The sequence below is a fragment of the Hippopotamus amphibius genome, chromosome 7, assembly GCF_030028045.1.
Source record: "Hippopotamus amphibius kiboko isolate mHipAmp2 chromosome 7, mHipAmp2.hap2, whole genome shotgun sequence".
Taxonomy (NCBI): Eukaryota; Metazoa; Chordata; class Mammalia; order Artiodactyla; family Hippopotamidae; genus Hippopotamus; species Hippopotamus amphibius.
This window is the reverse complement of record NC_080192.1, coordinates 126,684,544-126,699,660: the sequence shown is the minus strand read 5'-3', so window position 1 is coordinate 126,699,660 and position 15,117 is coordinate 126,684,544. Positions and strand designations below refer to the sequence as shown.

Sequence of the window (15,117 nt, the reverse complement as noted above, 5' to 3'; positions counted from 1 at the left end):
TGTGTCTTGGGCCCCTGACCTCGTAGTCAGCCGCCTCTGAACACAGACTCAACTCCTGGAGTCCCTGGCAGGTAGAATACATCAGAGAGAAAGAATGCTCTCTCTGAAGCAAAACTGAGCTCCCAGGACAAACAGCCAGGATGCGAGGACATTCTTATTTGGTTTTATTGGTGACTTACAGCACTATCTGCCCTCGGAGGGTGGTGATCTGGAGAGAACTGCAAAATCCCTATTCGATGAGGCTGGTTCAAACAGCCAGCTTATAGGAATGACGCCTGCACTCCACTGTGTCCTTCCTCCTCAAGACAAAATAACACTCAAGGACACAGGACAGAACAAAGGGACAGGAGGAAGCAAGTCACCAAGGATGCAGCTCTAAAGGGGAACCCTAACCAAACATAAACATCCAGGATTCGACAAGTGAATAAAACAACTGAGGAGAGTGGAATTGAGGTCCCACGCAGACTGACGTGTCAATGTGGAGGATGGTCCACGGGCAGTGAGGCTCAAGGGGCCTTGGTGGGCACCACACCTGGATGAGAGCCACGGTCCACAGTGACATGCAGGTCAGGCTGGATCTGAGTCATGGCACCAAGATTACCATCAGAAAAATCAAGCAAAAGCCAAGATAAAATTAGTCAAGTCTGTTTATTTATAAACTTGCAGCCACAGGGAACAATCTGCAGTCACTTTCGTTTCAGCAGGGGTTCAAAGGTGTCTGAAAGAAGAATAAGTTTCATAGAGAAGGACAGAGGAAATACTGGCAGTCTCTGATTGGCAAGCATTCTCTTTGGGGGGATTTTGGAAACAAGGGAGACTTTGATTGACCTTCAAGTCTGTTGGGCTATCCTTCATTAGTTAACTATTCATGATTTATAAGACTGGGAAATTTTCAGATTTTCCTGTTTTTTTGGTTTTCTTTTCAGGAGGATTATTTTGAGAGATTTCTTAAGCATTGGAAGATACCTGGGCCAGGCAGAGACCAAGCAGGGCTCCCTTACTTTCCCAACAGTGCAATTCTTGGGACACAGTTTCCTCCTGTGTGCAAAGCTGCAATGGGACTTTGCAGGGACCGTGCAGGCCCTTCTGTGCAGGCTGTTCCAATAGGTCAAGGTTTGGATGGCTGACAAAATTAAGTAAGTGATGTAATGCAGCTACAGAGAGGGCAGGAGCAGTTAATCTGCCTTGAGGTAGCCCTGGATTCTGTTCACCAGGGGCTCTGGAGGATGACTGGAGCCAGGCTGGGTATTTTCATCAATGTAGCAATTGTTGAGCATCTGCTCACTGTGCTAAGTGCTAAGGACACAGCAGAGAACCATTTGGCCCTTGTCCTCCTGGAGTTCACGATCAGAAGGACAGGGTAGACTTTGAACAAGCAATTCCAAGTGTGTTGAGTATTGGAGGAGAAGGAAGGCCAGGGAACCATGAGACAGGGCCTGACATTGGCTGGGCTAGAGAAAGCATTTTGGAAGAAATATTTATGCTGAGCCTGGAAGGAGAGTTAGTGAGGCCAGGAGGTGGGGCGGGGATTGGTGTGACCTGAGAGTTCCAGGCAGAGGGAACAGCATGTGTTAAGGCTCTGAGGTGGCAAAAAGGATGACATGTTCAGGCAAGTGAAAGGAGCCCAGCAAGCCTGGGGTCCAAGAAAAAGGGTGGAGGGGGGCTGAAGGCTAGAGGGAGGAGGAAGGACATGCAGGGCCTTACAAAGCATGCCAAGATGGTTAGACTTTGTCCAAAGGGCAGTGGGAAGCTGTCAAAGGATTTATATGAGGGCGTGACATCAGACTTGCACTTTGAAAGGATCCTTCAGGCTGTTGTTTGAAAAAATATATACATATATTGGACCTAGCAAGAGGGGACATGGAGCAGCTACTACGGCCATTCACAGGAGCAGAGATGGTGACATGGGCCCGGGGTGGGGCAGCGAAGATGGAGAATGATGAGTGGGGTCATGAGGTGATTTAGGGTCTAGAATTGATGGGACTCAGCAATGAATGATGTGTTGGGGCTGAAGAGATGAAGCTTTCAAGAATCATTCTTGGGTCAGTCTACAACCTCTGTTGCCATTTCCTGTAGGAGTACAGATGAGTGCGGGAAGATCATACATTCCATTCTTAACTCCTTGAGTTTGAGGTCTTATGAAACAGAGTGGAGATGCTGAGTCAATGCATCAATGAGTTTATGGGGTTTGAAGGTTGGAAGAGAGGGCTGGCTGGAAATTGAAATGTAGGAGTCATCGATGTACAGGTTTTAAGTGAAGCCATGGGGTGGGGATGGAGGTGGGGGGTGAGGTCACCTTGGGAGACAGAGGCAGGAGGGTCCAGGCCAGAGTCCTGAGGAGCTCCAGCGTCAGAGGGGGAGCCGGCAAAGGAGGCTGAAAAGGAACAGCGGGAGAGAAGAAAGCAGGAAACTAGAGGCAGGCAGGCCAAGAACAGCATTTTCTGAGAAGAGGGGTCACAGTCAGCTCTTAAATGCTGCTGAGGTGTCAGGTGGGATGAGGTCTGAGGGCCTCACTGTCCACTGGACGGAACAAATTGTTGATCTTAGGGATGTCTGGTAGAGCAGTGGGAGCAGAAGCCACGGTGGAGGGCGGGGGAGACGAGCGAGTGGAAAGGGTTTTAAAAGGTCACCCCACCTTGGGGATGGGCTGGGGTCGGAGTGGCCAGCCTGCAGGGATTGGTACAGGAATCCAGGGCAGGGATGCTAAAGTCAAGAGCTTGAAGCCTTACTCTGCTTAAGAAAACCTGGATCTCAATGTCAGCAGAGCGGGACAGTTGGAAACTTGGGTCCATGTGGCTCCCAGAGCAAAGAAGAAAGTAAGTGGGGAGAAGGAGGAGGTATCCAGCGTTTCCACAGAGACCACGCTGAGCTTCCGGCAGCTTTCTGGAGAGCCTGCGATTAAGGCCCACAGCCCTGGGTGTTCCTGGTCACATGCGTTTGCCGCCTAAGAGGCCTACGGGGTCAATCAAGGAGCAAGATAAAATGAACGAAAGTAAGGAAGTGCTGTGTCTTGGGTTAAGAAAACTGGCTTTTGGGTCAGAAAAAAACGGAATTAAAAATCTGGCCTCACCACCTGCTCTCTGTGTGATCTGGGGCAAACTTCTAAACATTTCTGTGGTTTATCAGAGTCTGTCTTTAGTAATGGTACAGTATGAAAATATGTAGGGATTCGAATGGAGAAAATTAGGAATTTGAAAATTCCTTTTCCTCAGGTTTTCTCTTCTGGGTTCTAACCGGTTATAACCCTCCAGTGATAAATAAAGTCCTTCCAGAATCAGAGAAAGAAGAAAGGACAGCAGGCTGGCCCACCTCAGCCAGCAGTGCCCTGAAGAGAGGCACACAGGTGCTCCCTGGAAAACAGAACCTGCGGTGATGACTCCCTGGAAAACAGAACCTGCGGTGACGAAGCTCCTCAGGGCTGTCCCCAGTCCAGGCCTCGCTGGGCTGATGGCTGGAGCTCAGCGCAGATCTGCCCGCCCAGCCCCATGTGGCCCAGCAGGTCCATCTGCATCAGCGCCCTGGGACAGAGGACCCGTCCCCACCCACTCCCCACCCACTCGCACGGCTGTCTCCCCAGGTGATGCCCATCAAAGGTAAACAGGGAGCCAGCCAAGCAAACGCATTTGTGTATCATCATTATTATTGAAGTTATTAACACCACGCGAGTGTGTGTGGGGGTGGCTGACGGCCCAGCCCCACAGCAAGCTGGTGACGCCAGGTCACAGCCATTCCCTGCCCCACAGCCAGAGGCCCGGAGGCCCCATTCCGGACCGGCCGTGTGGATGGAGAGAGGTCGACAGCCGGTAAGCTGCCTGGATTTGGTGGTAGAGGGGCTCTCTTCCTTCTCTGGGTCCCTGGTCCAGGAGAAGCCCTCCCAGGCAGGTGGTCTGCTCTGAACACAGGCCAGGGAGGCATGAGGGGTCAGGCCATGTTGGATGGGGCTGTGGGAACCAGGAGCCTCCCACCATGGTCTTAAGCATGTGAGATTCCCAGGAAAGACCAGGAGACTGATTATTCCCTTTGGATTTGAAGAACAGACCATACCTCTCAAAGGATGCAAAAGGAACGTGATAAGGGAAAGCTGAGCCACGTAGCACAGTTCCCTTGGGACCCCCCCCCCCCCGACCCCCACCAGTGGGCAGAGTACTCTCACACCACTGCTGTCCCCCAGGGCACGCCCCTGGCCCTATCCCTGGGGAATCTCAGTTCTGGAAGATCCAGAGAAGAGCTCCTCCTGTGTTCCAGTGCCTACTGGCCATGCTGGCTGGCCTGTCTCCATGGGCACCCCCTTCCTAGACTGGAGATGTGGGCCCTGTGCTGAGTCTTTCTGACTTGAACTTGGCCACCCCTGGGCTATGGTAGAGAGGGCAAGCGCTCCGGGTTCTACCCTGAGTAGCTGAGCAACTGGGCAAGTTACTAATCTGGGGTTTTCATTTCTCATCTGTAAAACTGGCCTAAAAATTCCATTGCTGCAAGTGGTTGGGGTGCTTTAGCCCTATTTTATGAGTGGGGAAAGAGCCCTGGACTTGAATCAGGGAATCCAAGACCTAGCTCAGGCCCTTAGTCAAGACTGGCCCTCCTGCTTTCTTTGTCTCTGTCTCCTCCTCTGTACCATGGGTGTGGAGGGGACTGACTAGATGGCCATAAGGGTCGGGTGCCCTCTGACCAGTTCTGACCTAATCCCTGCTGCTTTCCTACCTCTGGGTGGGATCCTCCCCAGGAGGGGGAAGGAGGTCATAGCCAGAGCATCCCTATTTGGTTTGCTGGTCTTCCTGAGATGGCGCCAAGGAGGACAACACCTCCTCCACAGGTTAGTGAGGTGGTCAGGCTGGGTGGTTTGCTCAGACTTGGTGCCCAGGAGGAAACTGTCACATTGCCAGACTCCTGCCCAACTGGGTGCACGAACCAAAGACTGCCCTCCACCAACGCACAATCAACCGCCTTCCTGGGCTTCCCTCTGGAAGGATATTTAAGTCCATTTCACCAGGCTCTTCTCTCAGTCACACTGGGGAGAAACTAACAGATGTAGAGATAGGATACTTGGGTCAGAACCTCCTCTTGACAACTTACTGGTTGGGTGGCCTTAGTTGAGGCTTTTAACCCCCATGAATGTATCTGGTATTCAATGAGATAACATTTATGAGTTGGATTAGAAGATGCCTGGCACCTAGCAGGTGCTTAACAAATGCTGTTCAAGTCTTTACCTGGGTGAAGGCGCACTAAGGTGTATAGATTGGGGAAAGCATTGACAATCCCCCCCCAACCCCCAGCCCTGCTTGGTGTGGGGAGTGGGGAAGGAGCTTGGGGGCTGTCCCAGCTGATCATCTCAGGCTGCAGATTGCTCCATTTGCTCACTCTCTGTGTTGTGCAAATACCATTTTCCATGTGCTGGGAAGCATAAAGGTTGGGAAGCACTGGGGGGTCTTGGGGGGCTCAGGGTCTGGAGATGATGGATGAGAAAGGGGAGAGAGGGACCAATAAGCAGAGTAGCATGTGGTTTGGAGGATGTCAGGAAGGATGCTGTGGGGGCCTCACGCTCCCCATCTGTAAATGGTGGCCAGTTGGCGATGGTGCCCTTCTCTTCACGAAGGGCTGTCCTGGAGGGGGGCACCCTGTATGCTTGAAGTAGGCAGCTTGTCTCACCCCTTCCCCACCTGCTGTGGTCATGTTCTCCACGCTGCACGTGAGAGCATGGACTTCATGCTGTCAATTTCCCAGATCAGGAAACCAAGATGCAAGGAAGAGGAAATGCTTGCAGGTGGTAATGGGCATCATGGTTGATCTGGACCTGTAGCCCACATATCCTGTGCCCAATGAGTGGGCCTCTCCAGGCACCAGAATCTGGCCCTTTCCCTACCTACTCCTGACCTCGGAGGGAAGCTCCAGCGTTCTACCCAGTGTGTTCCCATGGATTTCCTCTCAGGAGAGGCTGCCAGGTCGGTCTGACTCTGCCAGCATTCATAGCCTGTTCTGGCATCAAGCCACGTCCCATGGACCTTTTTCTTGACCGGAGATGAAACCCCCTTCATCCCTCAGTGCTGGGCACTGGGCAGGCCTGGCTCCACCAGAATTTGTCTTTGAACTTGATGCCCAAGTCCCAGTCTAGCCAATTAATTCTGAATGTCCGAGGATAAAGCCCAGGCACAGATATTTTTCTTGAAATCTCTCCAGGTGATTCCAATGTGCAGCCAGGCTTGAGAACCACTAGGTGGGAGAATAACGGTGTGACCTTGGGGAGGACCATGGGCTGTGAGCTTCAGTGTTGCTTCTCCATTATTTTTTCCCATCATGCTTCAAGATACTGGAGCACCGTGCCTCTCTCTTTCTCCTCAGTGTTCTGTCCTAAAACATGATGTGTACTCCTTTCATCTTTTCTTTTCTGTCCTGTTGAGCTGATATTTTTATAGTAGTCTCAGTCTCTTATTCTGACTTTCGTCCATTCATTTATTTATTCATTCAACATTTAATGAATGCCTGCTACAGTAGGCTATATGCCAACTGCTGGGGACACAGCAAAGAACAAGGAGGCCAGGTCTCATGGAGTGTATGTTCTACTGGGATTTGTCCTGTTCCTCTTTTTATTAATAAGGCTGTGACATTTCAAAGTCATATTTTTTCTAGACATACATTGCTCATCCCTTTTTCATTTTGTCTCTTACTTTTTCATTCCTTAATTAAACTCTTCTTCTTATCTTTATCATATTGATTATAAAAAAATCTGCTGCCCCTGGGAAGCTAAATCTACTCAGTTACTTGCACTGGACACTGTTTTGCCCATGTGTGTACACATAGGCTTGCATATTGTATCCATAGGAACACTGGCATCTAGGTAACACTCAGGTTTGGAGATGCCTAATCTAAGTCTCCTTTTAATTCTGTGACTGGGAAGGGCTTGGAGAACATAGGCTTGGTTAGACCCACTGTCTATTTGCCCTTGGAGACTATTCAACAAAGAATGAAGATTTGTTGAGGGCCTGGTATATGCAGGACACCAAGCTAGGTGGTCTGGTGGGGAGGGGTTTCAGGGGTGCCAAGACAGCAGGAAGAGAAAGCCCCAACCTCTCCCTCAGGAAGCCCACCAGGATCATGGGGCCATTTCTATGCAGGAGAAAGTGACACAAGGCCATCATGGTGAAGGCAAGTAGGTGCTTCAGAAAAGGTGGGGCAGAAAATTCTCAGGGCATGACTGGCATACGTGCAGATTATTCTGAAATCGACACCCCTGGTTCCACCCCTCCCACAGTTCTGGTGTGTACCCTTCCTCTTCTAGCTGTGGGCCTTGCATAAAATAGGCATAAAATAGATACTTGTCTTAAATGACAGATACACATTCTACCACAACTGGCAGAGCTCACCCAGAAGCCAGGGACTAGGTTTTCCTTGGTCGAAAGAAGAGAATAATTTTATTTACTCCTTGCTCACAATCATCAAAAAGCTCGATTTGTACTTTCTTCCCAAAGCCCAGATACAATCACAGGGATCACTTCTAGCTCCCAGCATGTAAGAATTTGGTGTAGCTGTATCCTTCATCAGAGGGAAGAACCTGTTTTCTTTTTCTCAAGTCTGGGGATTTCTTTGTGGATCTGATCTACTGCTCTCTGAGGTAGTGGTTTTCAATTTTTTTTTTTTTTTTTTTACTATGATCCATGTTTAGAAATACATATTGCATCACCATACATAGCTGAAATGAAAGTTTCTCAAAACATTACTTACCCTTACTACATGCAGTGCCCTCGGGTATATTATATCCTATTCATTTTTTTTAACGGGCTGATCATCCACCAAATTAAATTCACGGGATAATAGTGGGTTGTAACCCTCACTTTGAAAAATACTCTTCTGAAGCCCGTGTCCCTTGAATCCACAGAGGCCCTGTGGACGAGGCTTGGTCTAGCGCCCCCTTGTGGACTCTTGGACAACAGCAAACACAGCGTTTTCAGTCACCATGATGCCTTCTGACCAAGGCATGGACGGCCATCCCTAAAAGATTTGGTTTCCTGGGCTTATGCTTTTCCCAAAAGGAACATCTGCTGATTGTTGCTAGAAAGTGAAATAGAGCATCTTCCCTTCTCTAGGACATGTCCTCATAGGACATTTTAGTAGCAAAAACATCAGAGAACAAGAGCTTATAAACTTCGGGAGTTTGGCTTTTGACAAGTCCTTTGTCCCTGTTTTCACAGCTGCTAAGAGGTCACATAGGTCATCGGGGCTAATTAAGTCACACACGTGAAGAGCACACCACAGAGGCCGACAAGAGTGCCTGAGAAATGTCATTCCCCCACCGCCTCACAGTTGATGAGGACTCCTTGATTGCACTGACAGGACTCAAAGATTTCTTATCTAAGAGGGAATTCAGTCTGTGCTAGACAAAAATGCCTCACAAAGGTTAAAGATGTTATTCAGTCACGTCTCGATTTTTCTAAATGGAAAGGAGGTGAGTGGTTGGTATGTGTGGCAGCCCAGCTTGGCCATAGCGGTCATGCAGAGAAGCAGTAAGAGACAGAAGGCAACACACGGACTGCAAAGCCAGGCTACTACTGCCCATTTCCCATCGCTCTTCCCACCCCACCTCCAACTGACCTCAGCTTGAGTGAGGATGTGTGAACACTCATTCAGTCCAAGTAGGTTCAGGGATGCTCCTCAAAGCTGCCGGTGGCCTGGAGCTGAGTAGACCCCTGACATTCTTGTAGCGGGACAGCAGCTTTGGGTCCCTCATTGAGCTTGTGGGCAGTTTGGTGAAGACAGCAAGTGTCAGATGCTCAGAAGCATCTATGCCCAAATGGCCCCTGCAGACTCGCCTTAAGTTTACTTCTTCCTTCTCTGCCTTGTGTGCCGCTCTCTGCCAGGCTCCAGGACCAGCCGATGGGCAGCTGGTCAAGTTGTATGAGTGCCTCCACACTCCTGGTGTGACCTGAGACCTTCACGCAGCCCTGAGGCTGAGCCTTTGGCAAGGCTAAACCAGTGGTCACCCACAAGCCACATTTTTCTGAGCAGATGAAAAAGGAAGACATCTTAATATCTGGAGGCTAGAAACAAAGGGCTGCCCACTTAGTCTTCACTTTATATTTAAGATAACCCAACTATGGTTTTAAACAATTGAGAAAAGTATCAGCAGATCAAGACCTGAAGTTGGGTAGTAGAAGCCAGCTCTAGACTCCTAGCTAGATCTCAAAAGTCAGGCTCTCAGCCTTGCTGTCATAAGGGCGGCCAAAATACAAGCATGATTTAATACATCTGTTCTATTAACCAAAGGCCATTGTTCTCTATAATTGTGGGGAAAAAAATTTCAGCTTCACCCTCAAGGTTGTTTTGTCACCCAGGCTTTAAACTCCAGCTCCGTATGCCCAGTTCAGACCCAACCCAGCATTCTGACTTTATTTGCCCAAAGGAAACTTCATGGCTCACCTCTCTGGCTTACTTCTGTCAGTTCAACATGCAGACAATAAACGTGTGGCACGCACTTCAGCCCAGCACTCCCGGCCACCCAGGGCTCTAGGGAGGGGCGTCAGAAAAAACCATGGAGACCAGGGAACCCAGCTGTGCTCCCGAGACACTGTGGAAACACATTGCACGCTAAGAGACCTTATATTTGAAGGTGGCTGTTTGGTTTACAGTTGTCACAAAGTACTTTCGCTCCTTTCATGGCTTTTAGTGCCATAGCTGACAGCGGAAAAGCTGGGGCTAACCTACGGGATGCCCCCAAGCTCTGACAGCTGTGGCCAGCCTGGGATTCCAGCCCAGTGCCTGTGGTTTCCAGTCCCCCAATGACCCTGGCAATTTCTGGGCACTCATATCCTGGAAGGCCATACGAAGGGGACCGTGTGGTCCTGGTCTTCTGGAGCCTTTGTCTAGAACATGCCACCTGTCTTTGACCCATCTACCTTGAGAAGTCATCTGCCTAAATGTTAATATTTATCATTTACAGCTGGCCACTGCCTGCTTTCAAAGGTAAAGACAGTAAAATTTATGACAGGCGCCCTATCAGACAACAGAGAAGCATAAAAACAGGAGGAAGAGTGATAGCCCGTCCATCTGCGGAAACACTTCATCGACACAAGTACCCGAGACACCTGGAGGGTTCTGGCATGGGGCTGCAGCCACCCACTTTCCTCCTGGGGCTGCTGCTGCTTCTGGGGCAAGGTAAGTCTGCCTTTGTTTGCCCAGAGGGCTACCAATGGTGTCCCATGTTGCTATGGCACGGAGCTTGGGAGAAGAAGTCTCATGAGCACGACATGCACAGGTGAGAGCAAGCCTGCTGCAATGCCAAGGCTTAAGTGCCCACGGCTGTGGGGAAGAGGCGGGTCTTGGCACAGGTGAGAAGCGTGAGCGGGCAACAGCTCCACGGTGGGGGAGCAAGCCATGGGCGTAGGAGTCTCGAAGATCCAGATTCTAGTTCTCTGTGCTGTGTGGCCGAGGGAAGGTCTTCCTCCCTGGAAATACCGCTACTACTACCATTAATGGTAAGCACATTTTGATCATTACATGGGCTTTGTCTGTTTTTGCTGAAATGGCAGAGGAAAGCAGAGTTGGGGATGATAAATTATGAAGAGTCGCCACGTTCTTTAGTGCTACGGACCCAGACTGAAGCAAGGGTGCTCCCAGCCAGGGCTTTGGATTTCTTCTGAGCTAATGGCTAGAAGACAGTGTCTCTGCCCCTCTTCTCCTGAGACCTGGCTCTTCCTTCCTCCCTTTGTTCAGAAAGGCAGAATCTTTTACACTGAAGAGGGCCTTAAAGATGATTTGTTCCTCTCTCTAAATGAGAGGCCCGGGCCCAGAGACAGAAAGTTCTTTCCCTGGAGCCCCCAGAGGGAGAGGAGGAACTGGGGACAGAGGCCGGGGCTTGACTGGGGGTCCAAGTGCTACTTCTGCTACTTACCTAGGACATGTCAGCCGCTCTCTCTGAATCTCTGGGCGGGATGCAAGGCAGGGGAGGTTGATAGGGCCTGCTCTGCTTCCTGCACTGGGTGATTGCATTTTCCTGATTATTCCTGAGGCTTAGGAATCTTTATGTTTATTGACCATTTGAATTCCTCTTTTCTGAAGTGCCTGTTCTAGTGTGTTTCCCATTTTTTCTATGGTTTGTCCTTTTTCCCACATTGATTATTTTTTATAAATTTATTTATTTATTTAATTGGCTGTGTTGGGTCTTTTTTTGCTGTGTGCAGGCTTTCTTTTAGTTGTGGTGTGCAGGCTCCTCATTGCCTTGGCTTCTCGTTGTGGAGCACAGGCTCTAGGCGCATGGGCTTCAGTAGTGGCAGTGCATGAGCTCAGTAGTTGTGGCTCACGGGCTTCATTGCTCCTTGGCATGTGGGATCTTCCTGGAGCAGGGATCGAATCTGTGTCCCCTGCATTGGCAGGCGAATTCTCAACCACTGCGCCACCTAGAAAGCCCCTGTTTTTTTGTTTTTTGTAGTTTTTCGTACACACTGTGCACTTGGTGTTTGTTGGTATAACCAACAAATACCTTCTGTTCTAAAGCTTGTCTTTCCCCTCTCTTTATGCAGACTTTAAGTGAGCAAAATTCTTAATCTGGGGGGAAGTAAATGAAGACCACTCAAATGAGAACAGATGGAGGCATGTATTCCGAGTTTGCTCCGACAAGGGAGGCAGCTGCTATCATTTGCGTTTGGCAGAGACTCTGAGGCAGGCAGGGGAGTGGGAAAGCTTGACGGTGCAAAAGGGGAAGGCTTCAGGGGTACTCTGATTGGTGGCTGTTGCTAGGGGCTAACTAGCTGCAGGTGGCTAACTAGAAGCCAGGCATCTTAAGTGATTCATTTGGGAAGCATACTTGGCTTTCTCTGGTTGGTCCTGGGTTGGAAGCAGGGACAAAAGTAGGGGAGCTGCAGACATGGGCCAAGTCCTGACTGTTCTAGGCTGATTGCTGCAGGGGTGGTTGGGGGGCTTCCTTGCCTGTCTACTGCAGGTGTGTGGGTCAAGGTTGTATTGTCATCTGTGGTCTGGCCATTGTCTGTTTGTATATTGTCTGTCCCTTTCTTAAGTTTTTAAATCTTTTCTGGTTTGTGCTCTTTGTGTCTTCTTAAAGATCTTCTCTATGGCCTTAAGGTCATGAAGATACTATCCTCCATTTCCTTCCTTTATAAATTTCCTTCTCTCACTGGGTCTTTTTAAAGACATCTGGGATTGATTTTTGCGACTAGTGTTAAGAGGAGAACCCAGTTTTATGTTGTTTCATGAAGATACCTGGTTGTCTCAGTGCCATTTATTGAAAAGTCAGTTGCTTCCTCACCATGCTGAAGAGCCTCCCCTGTTCTTATATAAAGGACTCATGTGTGCCTGCATCTGTTTTAAAACTCTGTTTTGCTTTATTGGTCCCTTTGTCTGTCCCTGTGCCAGCAGCACATTGTCCTAGTTCCATAGTTTTATAGTAAACTTTATTATTTGGGAGAGACAAGTCTATCTATTTTTAATTCTTCTTTAGAAATGACTTGGCTTTGAACTTTCATATAAATTTTACTACTTGTCCATTCCTACTCAACCCCTCCCCCAACCCCCTGCCCCCCCCCCCCAAAAAAAAACCTGTTGGGCTTTTGATAGAAATTGCTTTTAATACTATGACTCAAGTAGAGGAAGATAGACATCTTTACAATATTGAGTCCTCCAAACCACAAGCTTATAATTAGACCTTCTTTAATGCCTCTCAGTGCTTTATAGTTTTCTCTTGAGGTCTTGCATATGTTTTGTTAAATGTAATCTTAGGTATATGATACTTTTGGTATATGATAAATGGAATGTTGTCATTTTGAAAACATTGGTATATAGAAATAAATTTTTTATTTTGTACTGAGTTAAACTCTTACAAGTTTTAATAAGTTATCTGTATATTCTTTTGAATTTTCTACATACACAGTCCTGCCAATGGTGACAGTTTGGTTGCTCTCTTTTCCACCTGTGTACCTTTTTTTTCTTCTGCCTGACTGTTCTGGCTGGTGCCTCCACTACGATTTTTCATAGTAGTGATGGTGGGAGGCACACTTCTCTTATTCCCAAGTTTTAAAGGAAAGTGTTTAATGTTTCGTCAGTAAATGTGCCATTTGCTACAGACTTTTCTATAGATACTCTTTATGAGACTAAGAAAATTCTATTTTATTCCTAATTTTCTAAGAGGTTTTTAAAAAAATCATGAGTGGGTGTTGAATTTTATCTAACATTTTTTCTGCACTTATTGAGATGATTGTATGATTTACTCTAATCTGCTAATATGCTGAATTAAGTTAATTGACTTTTTATTATATTGTTCATTTTTTCAGTCATTGCTTGTTAGATTCACCAAAGATCACACATTGCATTTAGTTGTGCTGCCTCTTTAAACCCTTTTAATCTAGAATAGTTCTTTAGCCTTTTCTTTTTTCTCTTGTGTGTGTGTGTGTGTGTATCCTTCAAAAACTGAGGCTGGCTTTTTTTGTGTGCACTGCAATTTGGATTTGTCCAAATTGTTTCTTTATTGCTAGAATCAGATTAAACTCTTCAGGTAGAAATGCAACATAGATCATGTTGTGTCCTTTATGTTTAACATTCAGGGATACATGCAATATTAGCAAATATTTTCATTGGTGATGTTAAATTTGATAGTTTGATTAAGGTGGTGTCTGCCAGATGTCTCCCTTGTGAAGGTACCTCCACTTGTGATTTATAAGTAGGGAGACACTGTGATGTCGAGTGACTGTTCTTATACCCAATGGTTTTCGCATCCACTGATGATTCTTGGCTGAATTATTACCATGGTGAGTGTAAGATGGTGATTTAAAAATGTCTGTCATTCCTTCTACTATTGTCAGTTGGCATTCCTCCGTTAAAAAAAAAATTCTCCTCTCCGCCCCACTCTTTTTAGGTTTTCCCTTTCTAATATAAAATGGATTTATAACCCAGTCCTATCATTACTCATTTTGATGCTCAAGTTATTGGCCAGTAAGAGCCCTTTCAAGCTGACTCCTGTTTCCCCATCAATTCTTAAGCACTTTTTAACTTTATGGAACAAGTTATTCCAGGCTAATCTTCTATTTTCCCTATCTCACCATGCAATTAATGATGTCTTTAAGGTGCCAATTGATAGGGGATTTTATTTAGAAACCAAGATCTGGATGCTAGAGGTGTTCATTGCTGCTAGAGGTGTTCATTGCTGCCAGAGGTGTTCATTGCTGCTAGAGTGTCATGTCTAAGCTCTCTCAGTGGACAGAGCCAAGAAATATAGTTTTCTCTTTAAAAAGATGAATGTATACAGATATCTCTAATTTTAGTTAGAATTAGGCTTTTATCTTCTTCCCCTGTTCCTGATTTGCATTGTCCTTTCCCACAGTGTAAGCCAAGGTTACAAAACATTGATAAATTTATTCATTTGCTGAATCCTACAATACGTCCAACACCTAATTGGAATTACTACACCACCACCACAAACAAATGAAGTTCAAAATCTCTCTGTGGTTCTTTTGTCCTTAGAATATGTCCTACTCAGGGTATATAATCAAAATACTTTGATCAAAATCACTTGTATTAACTTTTTATTTTGTTCTGTATGGTTATGTTATCTATTTGACATATACTTAAGTTTGTCTCTGCTTTTATTCACTTATAGGGTTTCTCCCATTCTTGATTTTACTTTATTTTTTGAATATATGAAACGTTAACATGGTTCAAAAGTCAAAACTATGTGAAAAGATATACTCGGAGAAGTCCCATCCCTATCCCTTCCATCCCATTTCCACCTACCCCTGTAGGTAATTTCATTACTGTCATATCCTTTTTAAGTTTCTTTTTGCAAATATATATTCTTATTTTTTCTTCCCTCTTGCACAAAGATAATCTACTATAAACTTCTTTTTCATCTTGATTTTTTTGCGTAATAATATATCCTGAAATTACATTATATCTGTTCAAAGATATTTTTTATTTTTTTTCCAAATGTAGGATATTTCATTATGTACCATATATATTCAACCAGTCTCCCAATATGGGCATTAGATTGTTTCCAATATTTTCTATTTTAAGTAATGCTGTCATGAACAATCATGTACATATGTCTTTTTCATGTTGTTGGAGGTATAGCTTAGGGAAAGTTCCTAGAACTGGGATTTCTGGGTCAAAGGATAAATACACATACAG

The 15,117-nt window shown here is 46.6% G+C and overlaps 1 protein-coding gene across 5 annotated transcripts in view; it reads left to right on the top strand.

Annotated features, from left to right (window-relative positions):
- Nucleotides 1-15,117, top strand: part of PLB1 (phospholipase B1) — a 209,730-nt gene that overhangs the window by 72,435 nt on the left and 122,178 nt on the right. For 3 of the 5 annotated variants that reach the window (XM_057742730.1, XM_057742728.1, XM_057742727.1), the window contains exon 3: nucleotides 9,926-10,140. In XM_057742730.1, the coding sequence (XP_057598713.1) occupies nucleotides 9,926-10,140 (215 nt within the window). Of the gene's footprint in view, nucleotides 1-3,793; nucleotides 3,804-8,315; nucleotides 8,435-9,925; nucleotides 10,141-15,117 lie in introns of those variants that run through there. The other 2 variants (XM_057742731.1, XM_057742729.1) reach the window with 2 other exon arrangements.